The sequence below is a fragment of the Oncorhynchus tshawytscha genome, linkage group LG26 (assembly GCF_018296145.1).
Source record: "Oncorhynchus tshawytscha isolate Ot180627B linkage group LG26, Otsh_v2.0, whole genome shotgun sequence".
In the NCBI taxonomy this organism is placed as follows: Eukaryota; Metazoa; Chordata; class Actinopteri; order Salmoniformes; family Salmonidae; genus Oncorhynchus; species Oncorhynchus tshawytscha.
Window position 1 is genome coordinate 19814160 of NC_056454.1, and position 18859 is coordinate 19833018.

At 44.2% G+C, this 18859-nt stretch overlaps 2 protein-coding genes across 7 annotated transcripts in view; one reads left to right on the forward strand and one right to left on the reverse strand.

Annotated features, from left to right (window-relative positions):
- The first annotated feature begins 1724 nt into the window (after positions 1–1724).
- Positions 1725–8463, forward strand: dipk2b (divergent protein kinase domain 2B). Its single transcript, XM_024389154.2, has 5 exons — positions 1725–2284; positions 3092–3356; positions 4659–4832; positions 5332–5632; positions 7361–8463. The coding sequence occupies exons 1-5, from the start codon at positions 1794–1796 to the stop codon at positions 7753–7755; spliced, it is 1626 nt and encodes a 541-aa protein (XP_024244922.1). The 5' UTR covers positions 1725–1793; the 3' UTR covers positions 7756–8463.
- Positions 8229–18859, reverse strand: part of kdm6a (lysine (K)-specific demethylase 6A) — a 94370-nt gene continuing 83739 nt past the window's right edge. For all 6 annotated transcript variants that reach the window (XM_024389150.2, XM_024389149.2, XM_024389148.2 and 3 more), the window contains 12 exons: positions 17703–17832; positions 17384–17489; positions 16516–16721; positions 16204–16256; positions 15955–16029; positions 15525–15673; positions 15273–15387; positions 14773–14960; positions 11091–11232; positions 10857–10983; positions 9951–10121; positions 8229–9164 (listed from right to left, as the gene is read on the reverse strand). In XM_024389150.2, coding sequence (XP_024244918.1) covers positions 9138–9164; positions 9951–10121; positions 10857–10983; positions 11091–11232; positions 14773–14960; positions 15273–15387; positions 15525–15673; positions 15955–16029; positions 16204–16256; positions 16516–16721; positions 17384–17489; positions 17703–17832 — 1489 coding nt within the window. In that variant the 3' untranslated portion in view covers positions 8229–9137. The remainder of the gene's footprint in view (positions 9165–9950; positions 10122–10856; positions 10984–11090; positions 11233–14772; positions 14961–15272; positions 15388–15524; positions 15674–15954; positions 16030–16203; positions 16257–16515; positions 16722–17383; positions 17490–17702; positions 17833–18859) is intronic.

The window sequence follows — 18859 nt, forward strand, 5'->3', positions numbered from 1 at the left end:
TGAGAGAATGCCAAGAGTGCGCAAAGCTGTCATCAAGGCAAAGGGTGGCTACTTTGAATAATCTAAAATCTATTTTGATTTGTTTAACACTTTTGTTGTTACTACATGATTCAATATGTGTTATTTCCTAGTTTTGATGTCTTCACTATTATTCTACAATGTAGAAAATAGTACAAATAAAGAAAAACCCTTGAATGAGTAGGTGTGTCCAAACTCCCGAGTGGCGCAGCGGTCTAAGGCACTGCATCTCAGTGCTGGAGGTGTCACTACAGACACCCTGTTTTGATTCCAGGCTGTATCACAACCAGCTGTGATTGGGAGTCCCATAGGGCGGTACACAATCGGCCAGGGTAAGCTGTCATTGTTTATAAGAATTTGTTCTTAACTGACTTGCCTAGTTAAATACATTTAAAAAAAAAAATCTGTGTGCACTGTGGTGGTCCTGATGGTACATAGCAGAAGTGATAAAGACTGCTGATCATCAACCAAAGATACAGCCTCTGCATTGCCTGAAGCGTTATATGAAGTACTTTATAATATACATAATATACACTTATTAGCTTATTCTGGTTGAGAAACAGAATATCCTACATGACACCAATTCTTGCTCTCTCTCCATCAATCCAATGAGCGTGCTTCTAACCCAACAAACCTTGTCCGTCACATTTTTCACCAAACCATCACTTCCACTAATTACTGTGGTTCCATCTGGGCTGGTGTAAATAGAGATTTAGGATCTTAATTTGAGCCAGTTCACTACAGCAGGAAAATAATCCTGCACCAACAGGAAATGTGGATTATAATTAATGGGCATTTTTTGTAGGGGTTGATCCATTTTTTTGTATCGGCAAATCATACCTGGAAATTACAAGTTTTTTAAATCCTTGAATACACTACAAGATTGCATTTTCTGCTGCACAACAAAAATGTCAGCAACAAGGGACTGATCAAATGAAGATCTTACATCTGTACTTGAGCTCAGAAATATAATGCTACCCCCCTGTACATCCCATTTCCTCTCCCAAAACATTGACATGTGTGTTATGTGCTGAAGTGTGTGTGACTCACGGGATATAAGATTTAAAACAAAGTGGAATGGAACGCACATCAGCTGAGTCACTTTGTGAGTAACACACTTGGAATACACCTTCAGCATTTAATAACAGCTTTGAACTGAGGATCTGTGCTTTCTTGAATGGGTGGTGGGTGTGTGTGTGGGTGTGTCTGTGGGTGGGTTTCACCACATCAGACTCACCATTGGGCGACCTCTCTCAAGCTTAGCTAGAGTGACACCTTCTGGTTATGCATTGGTTCTGCAGGCTACAACTAAGCCCAGGATGTTCATACTTAACTAAAGGTTCATTTTAATATTCAATATCTACAAGTACAGCAATACAACAACGTGGACCTAAGTGAACCTGGGCTGCAACACTATAGAATTTTCAGATAGAAATAGATTGTGTAAAACAGATAGGACTGTCGGCCATGCATAATAAGGAATTGTAATGGTTCACCTCTGTGAGCGCTATGCAGTAGAAGCCTCCGGACCACTGGATTTCTAGGCTGGTCCCAGATCTGTTTGTACTATCTTGGTCATTGTTAACACTCAGGGCATCTCACCCACTTAGGTGAGTGAGGCTACAAGGCCTCCGGGTGTCAGGTTTGGACTGCCAACATTATGGAGGTAAGAGTGGTATGGGTGGGGTTAGGGGTCACGTGTTACAGGCTAGCTCAGGGTTGTGGCCAAGGTTGGAGGAAGCGCATCCACGGCAACAGGGCTATCTGCATCCTCCATGTGTTTCCTGTTGAGGTGCTGCTATTCAGGGTGGGTCGGAGAGAAAGAGAGAAAAAGAGAGGGACATAGAGCGAGAGCAAGGAGAGAGAAAGAAAAGACTGACGAGGCCAAAACTGAGTTGTTTGTATTAAGTTTCTGTCTGAGAACGTATCAGTGTGAGTGTGTGTCAGTATGTCTATGCATGTGTGAACGTATTTGTGATACGTGTATGAGGGTGTGCATGCAGTGCGTGGTCCTTCTCTCCATTCATCCCATCATGCCCCTAAAGCGATGTGATCCGAGGGCCGTGGGTTTTGTGAGGTTGACAGTGTGTGTGTTGAGTTGGCTGCTATGTGTGTGTTGGGCTCCAATAGTAGTGGAGGCTGCTGGTACTCCCCCTGCTCCCCAGCAGAAAGCCCTCAGCCTGCAGAGAGCCTTCCTGGGGCTGGACAAGTGCAATGCCTGCGTGGGGACGTCCATCTGCAAGAAGCTCTTGAAGGACCAGATAAGGTAGGTATGTCTGTCTGTCTTACTAAGAATCAATAGCTGGGTACAATAGTGCTGATTTTGCTCTTGCCTCTCAACTATTAAATACTTGTAAGTCCCTTTACACTGAGCTCAGAACACAAGGGATTGCATGTATGAATGTCACAGTCTTAGTGAATTGACGGTGTTATGACATAGACATCTGTATTAGTCTGTGACCTGCTGTCCCAGCTGAATGGTTGTCAATCAACACCGGTGGTCATGATTCTGGGGGAAATCACACACAAACATATTTCCTGTGCACGTAGTACTGTATATTCCTAACACACTTCAATGTAACAGTAATGTGCGGCAAGAGTCCCTGAGTGTAACGTCGTAAGGAATATTATGACAAAACATTTTCCACATACAGTAGTTAATGTTGATACACCCAAAACACACGGCACGCAATGTCCCAAGTCACCTGTCAAACTTCTGCCATCTGCCAGAGAAAATGGTTCAACTTCCATTGTTTCCAACGGATGCCGTGCAATGGCCAGGAAAGATTCACTGAGCCTCAACTGTGATCCAAGACTAACATAGACTAACAAGACGAACATAGAAAATATCAGGGTAATACATTTGTTTTCTGATTATGATTTTTACCTTATTCTTATGACAAGTCACCATATCGGCAACTGTTCCAAGTGTCCAACTCAAGGTTTGGTTACATTCTACACACTGCTTTTCCTCTAACATACAGTATTTCAAAGTATACTTTGGGTGCATCTCAATTGTCTTGAGTAGCTTCCCCACCGCAGCTTGAATCACCCCCTCATCTCCCCGCCTCAGGTTTGATTGGTGGATGTCCCCGGATACCACACTCCCATTGGCTGAGAAGCAGAGTTTCCCAGGGAACCTTACAGATGATTCATTAAGCTGGCGTCCTGTGGTCTTGTCGTTCCTCTCCTCCCCCCGTCTGCACTCGTCCTCCGACCGTTCAATCTGTCGCTCGGTGGGACGGCAGGGTCCCTGCAGCATCGAGGCCGTCCTCAGGGTCACACCCAGATTCCAGAGCTTGAATCAATCACATCTTTTGCTGCCCCATATTGTGAAGGTACGCATAGGTAGAGCAATATATATAGAGATATGTACACTATATATACAAAAGTATGTGGACACCCCTTCAAATTAGTGGATTTGGCTATTTCAGCCACAGCAGTTGGTGACAGGTCTATAAAATCAAGCACACTGCCATGCTATCTCCATAGACAAACATTGGCAGTAGAATGGCTTTCTGAAGAGCTCCGTGACTTTCAACGTGGAACCATCATAGGATGCCACCTGTCCAACAAGTCCGTTTGTCAAATTTCAACTAAGTGCTGTTATTGTGATGTGGATCATCTACGAGCAACAATGGCTCAGCCGCGAAGCGGTAGGCCACACAAGCTCACAGAACGGGACCGTGCTGTCCTTGAGTTCCAAGCTGCCTCAACATCAGCACAATAACTTTTAGTCGGGAGCATGAAATGGGTTTCAATGGCCAAGCAGCCACATACAAGCCTAAGATCCTCATGCGTAATATCAAGCGTTGGCTGGAGTGGTGTAAAGCCATTGGACTCATTGGAAACGCGGTCTCTGGAGTGATGAATCACACCTCACAATCTGGCAGTGTGACGGATGAATCCGGGTTTGGCCGATGCCAGGAGAACGCTACCTGACCCAATGTCTAGTGCCGACTGTAAAGTTTGGTGGAGGAGGAATAATGGTCTGGGGCTGTTTTTCATGGTTCGGGCTAGGCCCCTTAGTTCCAGTGAAAGGAAATATTAACGCACAGCATACAATGACATTCTAGACGATTCTGTGCTTCCAAATTTATGGCAGCAGTTTGGAGAAGGCCCTTTCCTGTATTAGCATGACAATGCTCCCATGCACAAAGGCCCATACAGAAATGGTTTGTCGAGTTCAGTGTGGAAGAACTTGACTGGCCTGCACAGAGCCCTGTCCTCAACCCCATTGAACAACTTTGGGATGAATTGGAATGCCGACTGCGAGCCTGCCCAACATCAGTGCCCAACCTCTCTAATGCTCTTGTGGCTGAATGGAAGCACTTCCCCGCAGCAATGTTCCAACATTTAGTGGAAAGCCTTCCAAGAAGAGTTGAGGCTGTTATAGCAGCAAAGGGGGGGGACCAACTCCATATTAATGCCCATTATTTTGGAATGAGATGTTCGACGAGCAAATGTCCACATACTTTTGGCCATGTAGTGTATACTGTAAATTACTTAGGGACTGGTAGGGGTGTGAATAGATGTTAACAGGTAGAGGTGTGGATGGGTACAGATGTGCAAACAGGTGAGTAAACTTCAATATTCTGTAACGTGGCACCCTCCTGAAACCTTGGCTGTACCCCATCCAGGGTTTGGCACCTCCCCTGCTGCGCTGTCCCTCCCAGAGACTGCTGGACCGCGTTGTGCGCCGCTATGCTGAGGTGGTGGACGTGGGCAGTATTCAGATGAAGCACTTCTCAGAGAGAGACAAACTACGGCTGCTCTACACGCTAGCTGTCAATCAACAGCCTCTCATACTGCAGGTGGTCCAGAGACATATATAGATACTCACAGCCAGTTTCCCTGACACAGATAAATCCTAGGACTAAAAAGCATGTTAAAATGTAGATTCTCCATTGAAAGTGTTTATTTTTTGCAAGAACTAGGAATAATCTGTTTCCAGGAAACCAGCCCTTGAGTGCAGGCATAAGTTCACTCTAGCATTCTAAGTGCAAAACCAGGAAACTTGTGGACATCGTTCTGTAATGGCTTTGGATGGATTTAGATGACTGATGTAATCAAGGTTGTTGGTTCACCAGTTATTGTATATAGCTTTACTTGAACAATACTGACAATAGAAAGGTTATAGCTATTGGTATCCTATAAATACACAGACCATGGAGATTCTGATACACAATAAAAGCAGCAAAGACCTCAGATGACTGTGTCTGAGAACAGAAGGAACAGTTCCCCCTGTAGGTGTAACCAAAACAAACAACCCAGCCCTCGGTTTGCTCACCATGTTCCCCTCCTCATCACCAGATGTTCCCAGGCACCGAGGGCTGGCCATTCCCCCGCTACCAGGGCTCGTGTGGCAGGCTGATGGTGTGGGCAAGCTCCAGGCCTCTGTGGGGCCTTTATGGTTCATCCAGAGGGTGGGAGTTCATCCAGAGGGTGGACGTGGCCTACCAGCTACTCCAGATCACCCAGGGCCTGGGCCACAACAGTCTGGGTTTCCTGCTCTACTACACCAGGCTAGAGGAGGATATGTTCGGCCTGCTGGATGACCAGCGAGTGTTCATCACAGATGCCAGCAGCATAGGGGTCATTGACCTGGAGCAGGGTGAGTGGAACAAATGGGTACTGGCTCTGTCGTTATCAGAGGATAGGGGGACCCCGCAAATATGGATGTGGATGATGAGGATTGTGTTGATGACGACGACAAGGGGTTTCACTTTCCCAAGAACTCAAAGCTCTTTTACATGGGGCTGGGCTCACCTCATCCATAACAGTGAAAATACAGTATATGTTCATAGCTGGGAGAGTCCGAAATAGTCAGAGATGTGATCAGAATAAATATTCATTTGAATATTCCTTAAAAGTATCTATCGTTATGAGGTTATTGTGTGGCTTACACAAGCATGTCTGTCTGATCCACTGCATAGAAACAAATCAAATCAAAGTTTATTTGTCACGTGTGCCGAATACAACAGGTGTCGACCTTACAGTGAAATGCTTACTTACAGGCTCTAACCAATAGTGCAAAAAGGTATTAGGTGAACAATAGGTAACTAAAGAAATAAACAGTGAAAAACAGTAGCGAGGCTATAAAAGTAGCGAGGCTACATACAGACACTGGTTAGTCAGGCTGATTGAGGTAGTATGTACATGTAGATATTGTTAAAGTGACTGCATATATGATGAACTGAGAGTAACAGTAGCGTAAAGGGGTTGGCGGGACACAATGCAGATAGCCCGATTAGCCAACACACAAGCAGAGGGAGTTTTCCAGAAACATCACTGTACTATCAAGGTTCAGTCTTTTAATCATTACCAGCCAGATGTAGCTGATACAGGAAGGATATTTTTTACCCTGTTCCTCTTTTTAGAAACGGTCAATTAACACACTTCCTTTTTTTCCCTGTTCTGCAAATCATTATATTGGGGTCACAAACAACAGTGCTCTTATCGGACAAGTTTAGGTAGAACCTCCGTTTCAAAAAAAATTCTCCCTATTGAACACAACCCAGGTTTCTTTTGCGTGCAATGGTGTCTCTTTTAGCTCTTCTATTGAGATGCTGTGTGCTGTAACAGAATTGTAATTACCTACAACAGACAAAAAAGCTCCCTGATAATGAGAGTAGTGGAGTTCCTTTCTTTATGAAACACAGACAATATATTCCACTGTATCAGATATACAGAAGATCAGTGGGGACATTTAATGATGTCAGTTATCTTTGTGTTGGTCAGGATCCTTGCTGTGGCATCATATAAAAGACTGGATTGGAATAACGTGGGCAATAGGCCCACACACAGACTAGGGAAATGTATTCCTATAACGACTGTCATCTCAGCAGTAAGAGGACTCAGTGGCAAACCTTGTTTGTTGATATTACAAACTAGGAAATGGATGCAGAGAAATTATACAGTTTATGTATTAAAACGTATACACGGAGTATACCAAACATTAGGAACACTTTCCTAATATTCAGCCGCACTCCGACACTCTCCTCATCTAAAACATTTGATTTTGCACCTTCTTTAACTCTGCGTTGTTGGAAAAGGTCCCATAGGTTAACATTTCACTGTTAAGCCATGTTCATATTGGCAGTTTGAAGAGACTCAAATCCAATTTTTGGCATATCTGATATAATTTGTTCTTCATCTTGCAGTCTGAACCGACAGGTTTGAAAAACAAAACTTATTTGAGCATTAAGGCCTGCAGTGTGAACAAGGCTTTAGTCTACATCCGCATGTGACTAATAACATTTGATATCACCTACACTTATCCAGTGTTTTTAGTAAGGGTCAAAGCATTTGGATACGGTCACACTTACCCTCTCTCTTCCAGGGCTCCCCCCAGACCCTCCCTCCCAAACAGGCTCTGGCGGGGACATCTTCTCCTGCCTGGGTCAGGGTGCATCCCCCTGCCATCGCTCTCCTCCCTGCAGCTCTGTCCGCCCTACCCAGAGCCTCACTCTGCTCTGCACAGCACTCCTGCCCAGACTGCTGCTCACAGAGAGGGGGGCCCAGCCAACCAGGCTACCCATGGAGGGTGAGGCAGAGGCGGGGAGGTTGGCAAGAGACGTGCCCCTGTTGCTGGGTGTGTGTGCAGACCCTAGCCAGCCTGACTGGAGGATCATGGCAGCAGTAGGATCTCTGATGGACCTGCTAAAACCCATGAGGCCCTGCAACCCACGCTACACCTACAGGTACCCAGAGTGCAGATACAACCAAGACTACTGAGAGCTGACAGGACTACAATACCCATACTACCCTGCTACAGCCATAGACAATGTTAAGTCCAAAGGTTCCCAGAGTGCACATATGAACTGTGATCCAGACAGTTGGTGGGACTGCAGAGCTTTGATATTAGACTGACAAAGGGACTCTGTGGAGTGTTGTGTGCTGGAATGACTATGCACTGAGCTGAATTGACTACGCACACAAAGGGGGTGGTGGTTCTGCACGGGCAGTGTATGTGAAGTCTGTAGTACTTAGCAGCTTGTAGTGCTTGGCTGTAGTGTAGTGCTTGCCGGCTGCTTACCTGCTTTAGACCTCAGCTACTTTCAGGTGGTGAACCGGTCACAGCAGCTCTGTGCATCATAGGAGAGATGAACATGTAAAGAAGAAACATGAGAAGTTTCACATGTAAATAAAGACCTTCTGTTAAATGACGCATAAAACATCTTTTAAACAATAAAAGCATGTCAAGGAGGGTCTCTGCACAATGCTTTGCTAAAGCAATTTTATTCATTTAGAAAACAGGAGGGGCCGTGTATAAAATGACATGACTCCTTCAAATTTAATGGCAGGAACTCTGAAGAAAAAAATTACAGCATTCCAACAAAGATTTTCAAGCAATAAATATGCATTTTATAAATAAGGGAAATTTACAACAAGATTAGAAATAAAATGAAAATCACAAATTAAAGTTTATTCCTTAAAAGTCTATGTGCAACTCATTTCTCTTGGTGACTTGGCTGTTTTTATCTCTCATTTTATTCCTTTCTTTACCTACAGAACCAAAACATTATTATGGTTCCAAAATAACAATAAAAGCTGTAAAAAATAATAATAAATCGCTCTAACTCTTCACATTACAAAATGTTGTTTTCTTATTATTTTCTTGCCCAAAGTAGTATCTATCTAACATACAAAAGACCAGCTATGCTAGGACTCATCTCAAGGGAAACAAACTTAGAGAAGGTGTATATCAGCCCACAAACAGAATTAAAAAAGGAACAATTCTGCAAGTCAGTAGTCTGTGTGACGTTGTTGCCAGTTATAACATAATATATACAAAAAGTCGCCAGTCACTATTTTTTGTCCATTTTTGTGTGTTTTTCTAGAGAAGTTACAGCTGAGCCAGGCAGCATTGGAACAGTCTGGTGGCAGTAGCTGGCAGGAGCAATGCCCTCCCCCTCCAGTCCTCTAGGGGGAGGACACCTCTGCTCTGGGCAGGTTGCATAGACACACAGCTTTTCACACAGCTGCCTTGTGGGATAGCTACAGAGAGCAGTGGAGGACTGCTGGCTTACTTCCTGAATATCAGAAAAGGGTATTCTGGTAGGTTTCGGGAGTCCAGGGAGGATTCTTATTGTCCTCAGAACAACAGAATGTTACCGTCAAGAGGAGGAAGGCAGAGGAGCGGCCTGTGGAGGGAGAGAGAGGGACGAGATTCATTTTGGCTATGTAAACAGTTAAACTCCTAAAGCCTTACTAGTGAACTAGTACACTTTTACAAAGTGTGCATGATCATATACTCTTACTTGAATTAATGTGAATTCTGACTCACGAGTGTGTAGACTTACTACTTTCAATACTATCACATTTTAAGAGTGAGTCTTCTCTTCAATGATACCATATGGCAGTGACTGCAGTAATTGTGCAAGGAGCCAACATTCACTTAGGCTATCATTCCTCTTCCTCTGTCCCTCTGGCTTGTCAATATGGTGTTTATGTCCATTTATTTTTCCACTTGTTTATGCCTCCATCCTTGGTACAGTAGCTAGTTAGCTAGCTTGATTTGCACTGTTTCAGCATTTCTAAGCACACCACTCGACCAGGTATTAGATTAGAGGAAGAGAGAAGCAACATTAAATACTCCTCCTTGGTGGACTTTTAGGGAGATTAATGTAGAAAAATGTCCTAATACCCGAACACTTCCCCTCTACATGCCTGTCACAGACTCAATGGCAAGGGAAACTTTGTGGGCCAGACCCAGAATTGATATAATGTTGCAAATTTGCTAGTGAGATCTCAAGACAGGTAGAGTAGAAGCAGAGTAGAGAAACAATGCGTTTGTCTGCTTCTATATATTTTAATGAGCCAAGAGTCGGCAATTACCAGCTAATGGAAACACTGGTGTAAACTATTTATGTGACGTGGTCATTAGCCTATTGGTCATCATAAAATCACTAGTGTCCTTGCTGACTTACGAGTGTGAACTGGTCGTAGACCTGTGTGAGGTCGTCCATCTTGTACTGCTCCAGCACCACAAAGTTGTCCAGGTTAGAGCTCCCCCTACGGGCACAGTCCTGACAGTGCACCACGTATGTCTTCCTGCTGTTGCTCTCACTGGTTACAAACAGCAGGTCAAACACCTCCACCTGCAGATGGAGGGAGAGGTGAGATTGTGAAAGGAGGTAGGTGTGCGCGTGTTCACATGTGTGTATGTGAACGTTTAAAGGTTGAAATGTTAAATGACTAACCAAATAATTTTTTTATCCCAAAAAATGTTTAAATCACAGTGCAGTTATCACAAAACTACCACTAACAGCTCCCGATCATCATCCCAAAGGGAAAACATTTTACAAATAGGCCTACCTAATGCAACAATGGGAGTCTGGGTGCGCAGCACACGTGTTTAGATGGCGCGGTCGGATAGAAATTGAGTGAGACACGTAACGGAGAGAAAATAGAATGTAGGGAGAAGAAATGTGATTACTTGGCTAGGTTTCTTTTTTTTGTGAGTCGCTAATGCTCATACAAGAGGCTTTTTGCTCCTTGCCAGATAGTTGCTATGAATAAAAATGTGTTCTTAATTGACTTGCCTGGTTAAATAAAAGGTTAAATCAAAATAACAAATGGAAAGAACACTAGAGTCAATATGAATTAAAGGTTGCTTTCGGGACAACATTACAGCTGCCTGAAGCAGATTCCAGATGGCGCCTTCTGTATGACTGCGGTAGAACTTCATTGCCTGCCCCAGAGAGGTCATATCACACAATACGAATTGACGTGGAATTTTAATTAAACGTTCTAATGGAAAAACACTTTTTTTTTTATTGTTGCAGTTTTAAATTGAAGAAAAATTGTCTCTGTCACATCCCTAGAGTGTGTACCTCGCAGATGCTGCAATAATGTGCGGGCTCGTCCCTGGTCCTGCCATGCCACACCAGCTCCTTGCCTGCCGCCTGCAGCAGCTCCCGCAGCATCTGACACTGCTTCAATGTCCGCAGCAGACAGTACCTAGCAGAGACAGACAGACGCGTACAGGGGTGAGCTGTGTGTGTGGTGAGAGAGTCTGTGAGCGAGAGAGAGAACGAATGACGTGTGTGTGCGCATGTGTGACTCACTTGATCATCTGGAAGAGCTTGCTGTCGGACACTTTGATGTTCCTGGCCATGTTCCAGGAGAGGTGTATCATGGGGACGATGGACTTCACGCTTTGCAGCTTATTCCACTCATATCGCTCAACCGCCAGCTTATACTGGTATGCTGGAGAGAGGGAGACATGGAAGGAGAGGGAATGAGAGAAAATGGGATAAATGGGAAAGAGGAGCAGGAAGAAGAGAATCAAATGACAATTCAATTTCAAACTTCACTATGTCGTTGACACTGTCATACGCCTAGATTCCTGAAACAAGTCACGTGTCGCGAATCCCTACCTCACAGGAGAGGCAGAAATACCTTCTGGAACACGTGAACTTTCATATACCTTAATAAAAAACGTGTATGGCATCTATAAATATGAATACAATTGTTATATTACGAGCCTAGTTGGTTTAGCCACGGAAAAAGGTCATGGATGGGCTAGACATGCCGAGAGATGAGTTCAGATTGGTCTGCCATGCAACATGCTTCTGTCTATAACATGAGCTGCTCAGTATGTGGAGGTAATCCTTTCTAACATGGCTTTTTTGAAAGGTATCACAAAGAACTGTGATAATGTTGCCAATGCTCTCCACTCTCCACTTTTCACTTTCTGGAGGACTGAGTTTTGAAATCAGTGGAATGCCCATTGGAAGTAGAGTATGATAGCTAAGGAGATATAAAACACCTGTCTCTGGATTACATCGTCAAACTAAGTCCAACCATGGCACCCGTGACAGAGAGGAAGAAGCGTTCATCCATGAATACGGGTAAGAGAGTCTAGCTACATTTTCAGATATATATACACGTATATATACACACACGTTTCTAATTTTTCCAAAGTAGTTTTCATTGCAAGTTAAAGCGTACTGTTAGCTAGCTTAACGTTTGCTGACTGGCTCGCTAGCTAACGTTACGTGTCTGATCTGTGTAGTAATATTAGTCATATCTCAGAGCCATTTGCATTGCTAGCTAGCTAACATTGAACCTATTTGGTTAGCTTTAGCTACCTGTAGATTCATGCAGGGTAGTAACGTTATGAGTTGGGATTATGGTTAATTGTTTAGCTAGCTAGCTACATGTCTAAACAAAAGACTCCACTATATAAGTAACCATTTCACTGTACCGTTTACACCTTCTGTATCCTGTGCATGTGACAAATAAACAGATTTTATTTTATTTGATATAGTGTGTGTTTAGAAGAGACAGTAATGTGAAGAACAACATGACCAGCAATAAAGTCAAATTATGATATAACATTGGGCCAACGAGACAATGTCCTAGTTAGAAAGAATTACCCGGTAGAATACCTTGCTTTTATTTTGTCACACTCACAACCGTAAGCTATTTTCTATAATTAGCTCAACCATTAACTTGTAATTAATGATCTTGTTGTGGATTTATTTTCCTGTAATAATTCATACAAATTAGCTAAAGTTAAGATGTTGTCAGCTATATATGGTCAGTATTTGAACTAGATAGCCAGCTAGCTAACAAGTTTGAAACTAACCAAAACATTGTTTAGAAAGTTGCTTTTAGTTGCCGAATTTGCTACATTGACATATTCTACAGCATTTAGAAAGTATTCAGACTCCTTGACTTTTTCCACATTTTGTTACATTATAGACTTATTCTAAAAAAATATTAAAACTGTTTTTCCCCCCTAATCAATCTACACACAATAACCCATAATAACAAAGCAAAGCGGTTTTGTTGTTGTTGCAATTATTACATTTACATAAGTATTCAGGTCCTTTACTCGGCAGTGATTACAGCCTCGGGTTTTCTTGGGTATGACGCTACAAGCTTTGCACACCTGTATTTGGGGGGTTTCTCCCATTCTCCCATCCTCTGAAGCTCTGTCAGGTTGGATGGGGAGCATTGCTGCACAGCTATTTTCAGGTCTTTCCAGAGATGTTCAATTGGGTTCAAGTCCGGGCTCTGGCTGGGCCACTCAAGGACATTCAGAGACTTGTTTCCGAAGTCACCCCTGCGTTGTCTTGGCTGTGTGCTTAGGGTCGTTGTCCTGTTGGAAGGTGAACCTTTGCCTCAGTCTGAGGTCCTGAGCGCTCTGGAGCAGGTTTCATCAAGGATCTCTCTGTACTTTTCTCCTCATCCTTGCCTCAATCCTGACTAGTCTCCCAGTCCCTGCCACTGAAAAACATTCCCACAGCATGATGCTGCCACCACCATGCTTCACCGTAGGGATGGTGCCAGGTTTCCTCCAGATGTGACGCTTGGCATTCAGGCCAAATAGTTTGATCTTGGTTTCATCAGACCAGAGAATCTTGTTTCTCATGGTCTGAGTCCTTTAGGTGCCTTTTGGCAAACTCCAAGCGGGCTGTCATGTGCCTTTTTACTGAGGAATGGCTTCCGTCTGGCCACTCTACCATAAAGGCCTGATTGGTGGAGTGCTGCAGAGATGGTTGTCATTCTGGAGCGTTCTCCATCGCAGCAGAGAAACTCTGGAGCGCTGTCAGAGTGACCATCGGTTTCTTAGTCACCTCCCTGACCAAAGCCCTTTTCCCTTGATTGCTCAGTTTGGCTTCCCGCCCAGCACTAGGAAGAGTCTTGGTGGTTCCAAACTTCTCCCATTTTAAGAATGATGGAGTCAACTGATTTCTTGGGGACCTTCAATGCTAGAGACATTTTTTGGTACCCTTCCCCAGATCTGTACCCTGACACAATCCTGTCTCGGAGCTCTATGGACAATTCCTTCAACCTCATGGCTTGTTTTTTTCTCTGACATGCACTGTCAACTGTGGGCTCTTATATAGGCAGGTGTGTGCCTTTGCAAATCATGTCCAATCAATTGAAATTACCATAGGAGGTCTCCAATCAACTTGTTAAAACATCAAGGATGATCAATGGAAACAGGATGCACCTGAGCTCAATTTTGAGTCTCATAGCAAAGGGTCTGAATACTTATGTAAATAAGGTATCTTGTTTATTTTAAATTTGCAAACATTACTGAAAAACAGTTTTTGCTTTGTCATTATTGGGTATTGTGTGTAGATTGATGAGGAAAAAAGTAATTTAATCCATTTTAGAATAATGTGAGAAACGGGAAGGGGTCTGAATACTTTCCAAATCTACTTTCCAAATGACATTGGATGACAATAGAATGTTTGATGTCACTGCAACAACTGTATACAGACATGTCGATCGTAGTATAAACCAGCCTTTAGTCTTGAAATCTTTGGTTGTTTAGTACATAGCCTCACATGAATCCTTAAAGAGATGGGTGGGGCTAAGGCTTAAGAGGGTGTGAATGATGCTGAATAGGTGTTGACAAACAAGAGCGCTACAGTTGGTGTACCAAAACATTCAAGGTCCATTTTCTCAAAAGTGGGGTTACAAGTTTATCAACGTTCAAAGCAGAATGACTTTCCCATTGTTTCTCAACTATAGTGAATGATATATAATTTTCTAGCTTGGAGTTTCTACTTTTATCCAATGTAAAAAAACAAACATGTAAGCAACATTTTTAATAAGACCGAACAAGCCGGTCGGTCATAGATATCAATGTGTCAGTCCACGCCTATCAGCATCCATCCTTCATCTTTTAATGATGTCCCAACAAATTCTACGTAAAACCCATAAAATAACCGTGTATTCCCATATTAAACATATCCCTTTGTTCTCCATGTCCCTTCCTGGTCTTACCGGTGAGAGGTCCTACGTTCCAGGCGATATTGTTGCACCAGCCGATGGCCTGGACCCAGTGGACGGTGCCCGTGTTGAGCCACACCAGGTCTCCGGGACGCTGGATGAAGCGGTAGACGGGAACATCTGCCTCGTACAGGTCCTCCAGGTTGGGCCACCATGACCCCATCAGGAAGTTGATGTTGTTCCTGCAGGAGACACACACACGTCCGACATTAGAAACAGAGGATGCACATGGACACTCGCTCATTCTCTGAAGACCCCTACTCATACTCTGGGTAGTTCATGAATACAAAAATAAAAAAATACATTTTTACATCTGCAATGAATGAAAAGTCGAGATATTCCCTTTCCTTTAATTAGTACCAAGTATACCACTTAAATCTGAGTTAAACTTGAGTTAAGACATCTCTAACCTTAGACTGCACTGGCTGTAAAGAGACAGAGGTAGGATATCAACTTTGTGTTGGGTTAGAGGTTGGAGATTTTTGTTGACGTACTTTTCACAGAAGTCGTTGATGATTCCCCAGTAATGTTCGGGCACTGCGAACCACTCACAGTCCCCCGGGCCAATGTTGATGTTCACTGAACAGAAATTATTGTTCTCCTGGTGACCTAGAAGACAAGACACAAATACCTTGTTAAACAAAACACGCGACAGTTACCACTAACAAACAGCATTATGTGTGTGGACCCATGTGTGTGTGTGTGTGTCTCTGCGGCATGTGTGGCTCTCGCTGTGTGTGTCTAACCTGGCGTCCTGCTCCCAGGGACCTTCATGTAGAGCTGGACAGTGTTCATGCCCAGGATGGTGTGTCCTACGTGGCTGAGCAGGTTGCCAGCAGACACCACTCTGGCAAATGCTGGCAGCTTACTGAGCTCCTGCAGCTGCAGCTTCCACCTGAAAGGAGGTCACAGAGCAAGGGTCAGAGGTCAACACTACAGCACAGACACACACTGCTCCCAAACTGAGGGACCCTCTTTATGATACCAATGCCCAGTTCTACCTAGGCCATACCCTTTCTGTGTTTGTAAATCTGAAGGGACTGGATAGGGGAAAGGACAAGGGTTGTTTTGGGACCAGGCCATAATCTGGTTCATATAAAAATTGTCAAATTAAATACAAAACATCAGTGATCTGTTTCATGAACAAAACCACATAGTATTGGGTGGAACACTTACTTCCTCTCGTCAGACAGGTCGATGTTGGTGCCAAACTTGATGTGTTTGAAGGGCCCTTTCCTCCGCCGTGTCGCACTGTGGGATCATGGGAGATGTAGTTTAGACAGAGCAGAGAGATATCACACCATGCATGCCAACAGACAGACAGACAGACAGACAGACAGACAGACAGACAGACAGACAGACAGACAGACAGACAGACAGACAGACAGACAGACAGACAGAGACAGAAAGAGACAGGCATCTTACCTCTCTGCATTGGCTGCCTCTGCCTCCTGCTCCTTCTTCTTCTCATTCTCCTCCTGGAAAATGCATTTAATATAGGTATATTTTGAGCATATCTGTTCATTGAGTGAGTTCAGTAAATGGAGTGCAACAAACATTCTGAGCTGGGAAGATATTCTCTTTAAGTGACAAAACTATGTCTGGAGTGACCATGTGAATATTCAGTGACAACATACCACTCAAAACTGTGTTTCTATTCAACAAGGCCTTGTACTGACTTTGTTTGGAGATGATGGTGGTGGATTTGTGTATGTACGTGCATCTCCCTCTACTAACCCGTAGTGACTCCTGGAAGGACGAGGCCTGGTACTGGGCATACTTGGCAATGGTGGTGTGTGATTGGCTGCTCTGGCAGCGCCACATCTTCCTTGTGCCACTCAGGTCCCAGTTCTCGTCGGTGGGCTGAGACAGCTGGGTCCGTACCTCCACCAGGTGGTCTGGGTTAGCCTCCACCAGGGTCTTAGTGGAGAACAGACCCAGGTCTGAGAGAGGCAGGGGGGAGAAGGATGGGATGGAGGAAGGAGTGGAGGGAGAGAAAGAAGGGTGGAGGGAAAAGGGACAGAGTAGGAGAGGAAAGAAAATAGGGAGACAGAGGATGGGGATTGAGGGAAAGGGAGAAAAAGTAGAGTGGAAAAATGTTCAGAAGAACTAGCATAATGAACTAAAAGTTATCCATCCAGTTATTAACAGCGAGTTTCTAGTCAGTGTGTGGTGTGCTACAGTACAGTGATGCAGTTGCGAGCTAGCTGATGAAGTGAGGGAGCCAATAGCTTTCCTTGGCAGCCGTTGGCTACTTTACTTCGGATGCTATACATGTAATGACACTCTCTGCTTGCAGGTGGTGCTGTTGTCATACATGTTAAGTTGTTCAACACACAAACACACACATCCCCACCCACCCAAGCCTGTGAGAGAGTGAATGAGTGCAAGCACACACACCCTCACACAAGCAAATGAGTGCGTACAGACACACAAAGCTTTTCTGTCCTTAGGGGAGAAACATTCAAGTAAAATTCAAATGAGATCCCAATCAGGACTAGAACGATGACTAATGTTTGTTTTGCGAGAGTGTGTAAGCAAAGTGTAATTCCCCCAGCAGTAGTGTGTAACGACGGTATAGGACTACCATCAGTGTGTAACTCACCCAGTTTGAGCGCCCCGGCCAGCCCTCTGATGACGGTGACAGGGTTGGAGGGGTTGGTACAGAACTGATGGAGCGGAGGGAAGAACGCATCCCTCTTATTCTCCAGCTACAGACCACGGGAGAGCAACACACACACATTAGACGTTTGACTTGCAAACTAGACCGTTCTGATGAAGTCTAAGACCTTTACCACAGGGGTTTTCCTGGGACAGCGACGGACGCAACTAAAAACTTCAGGATGAAAACCACATTTACTGTTGCAAGTAAAAAGTACAAAGTAATGAAATCTCAACAAAAACCCTTGTGGCTGTATACTCACGTAGATGCTGGGTGTGGGGGGGTTGAGTTTGTCCTTTGGCAGTGAGGGCGAGGGGGGCGGAGGGGGTCTGGGAGGGGGACACTTTTCTAGGAGGACACTGCTGTTGGACAGGCCGTTCTTCCCCAGGTTCCTAAAGACGTAGGGGGGACAGAGAGAGAGAGAACACGTCTGGCTGCTCAATGACACTGAGATGAACCATGCTTCAGCAAATAGCAGCAGCACAAGCCAACATAATGAGTCTGGAATCTAGACAGACATGCATGCATTGTGCAGCACAATTAAAACAGACCCGTGTTAGAACAGAACTGGAACCTGTACTTTGAGGCTCAGTAAGAGAAAGAACCCTAGAGTAGCGGTTCACCAAAGCTATAGTCATACACAGAGCAGTATATGTGCAGTAGAATAACACCTATGGCTCAGGTTGTGTACACATAGCTTACTGGTCAGGATCTCTACAGCCCTGTCAGTTACCGGACACTCCTTGTACACACCATATATACCCCTTTCGGAAACATTAGCCACCTACCTAGCACCTCTCCAACCCACTGATAGCCTGACCTACATCAGAGCACACTCCCCACACTCAGTGGGCCCCAAATGAAGTATTTGGCTGCCCAGACCAGAACTGAAACAGGCCAGGCTGAGGGCTAACTGGCCAATACGGCCAGGCTGGGCTGCTACAGCACCAAGACCTTCAAGTTGCAACTCAAACCAAACAGTCAGCAGTGGCCCCCACAGTAAACTCTAAATGACAGAGACGGTGAGTGAATTCTAGTTGACTCTAGTTCAGGGTATTCAAGTTGGGGTCGCGGGGGAATTGCAGTGGGGTCGCCAAAATTGGAACAAAAAATTAAGAGTACAGATTATTGTATGGGACAATATACAAGAACGCTAATTTGAAAAAAAATAATGTGTAAATGCGTTTTTAATATATTTTTTTAATTATTATTTTGATAGATGAAAAAAAATCAATTGAAGGTTATTTGTTGATATGCAGATTTTAAGGTTACGTCATTAGATTTGGAGTCAAAGAAAAAAACGAGGTCCCTGCTGAAAAAGTTTGAACACCACTGCTGTAGTTGGTAAGGCCTTTACAAGAAAAAAACACGACATTGCATTAGAACATGCAGCATTTGAAACATCCATCCCATAGCCAT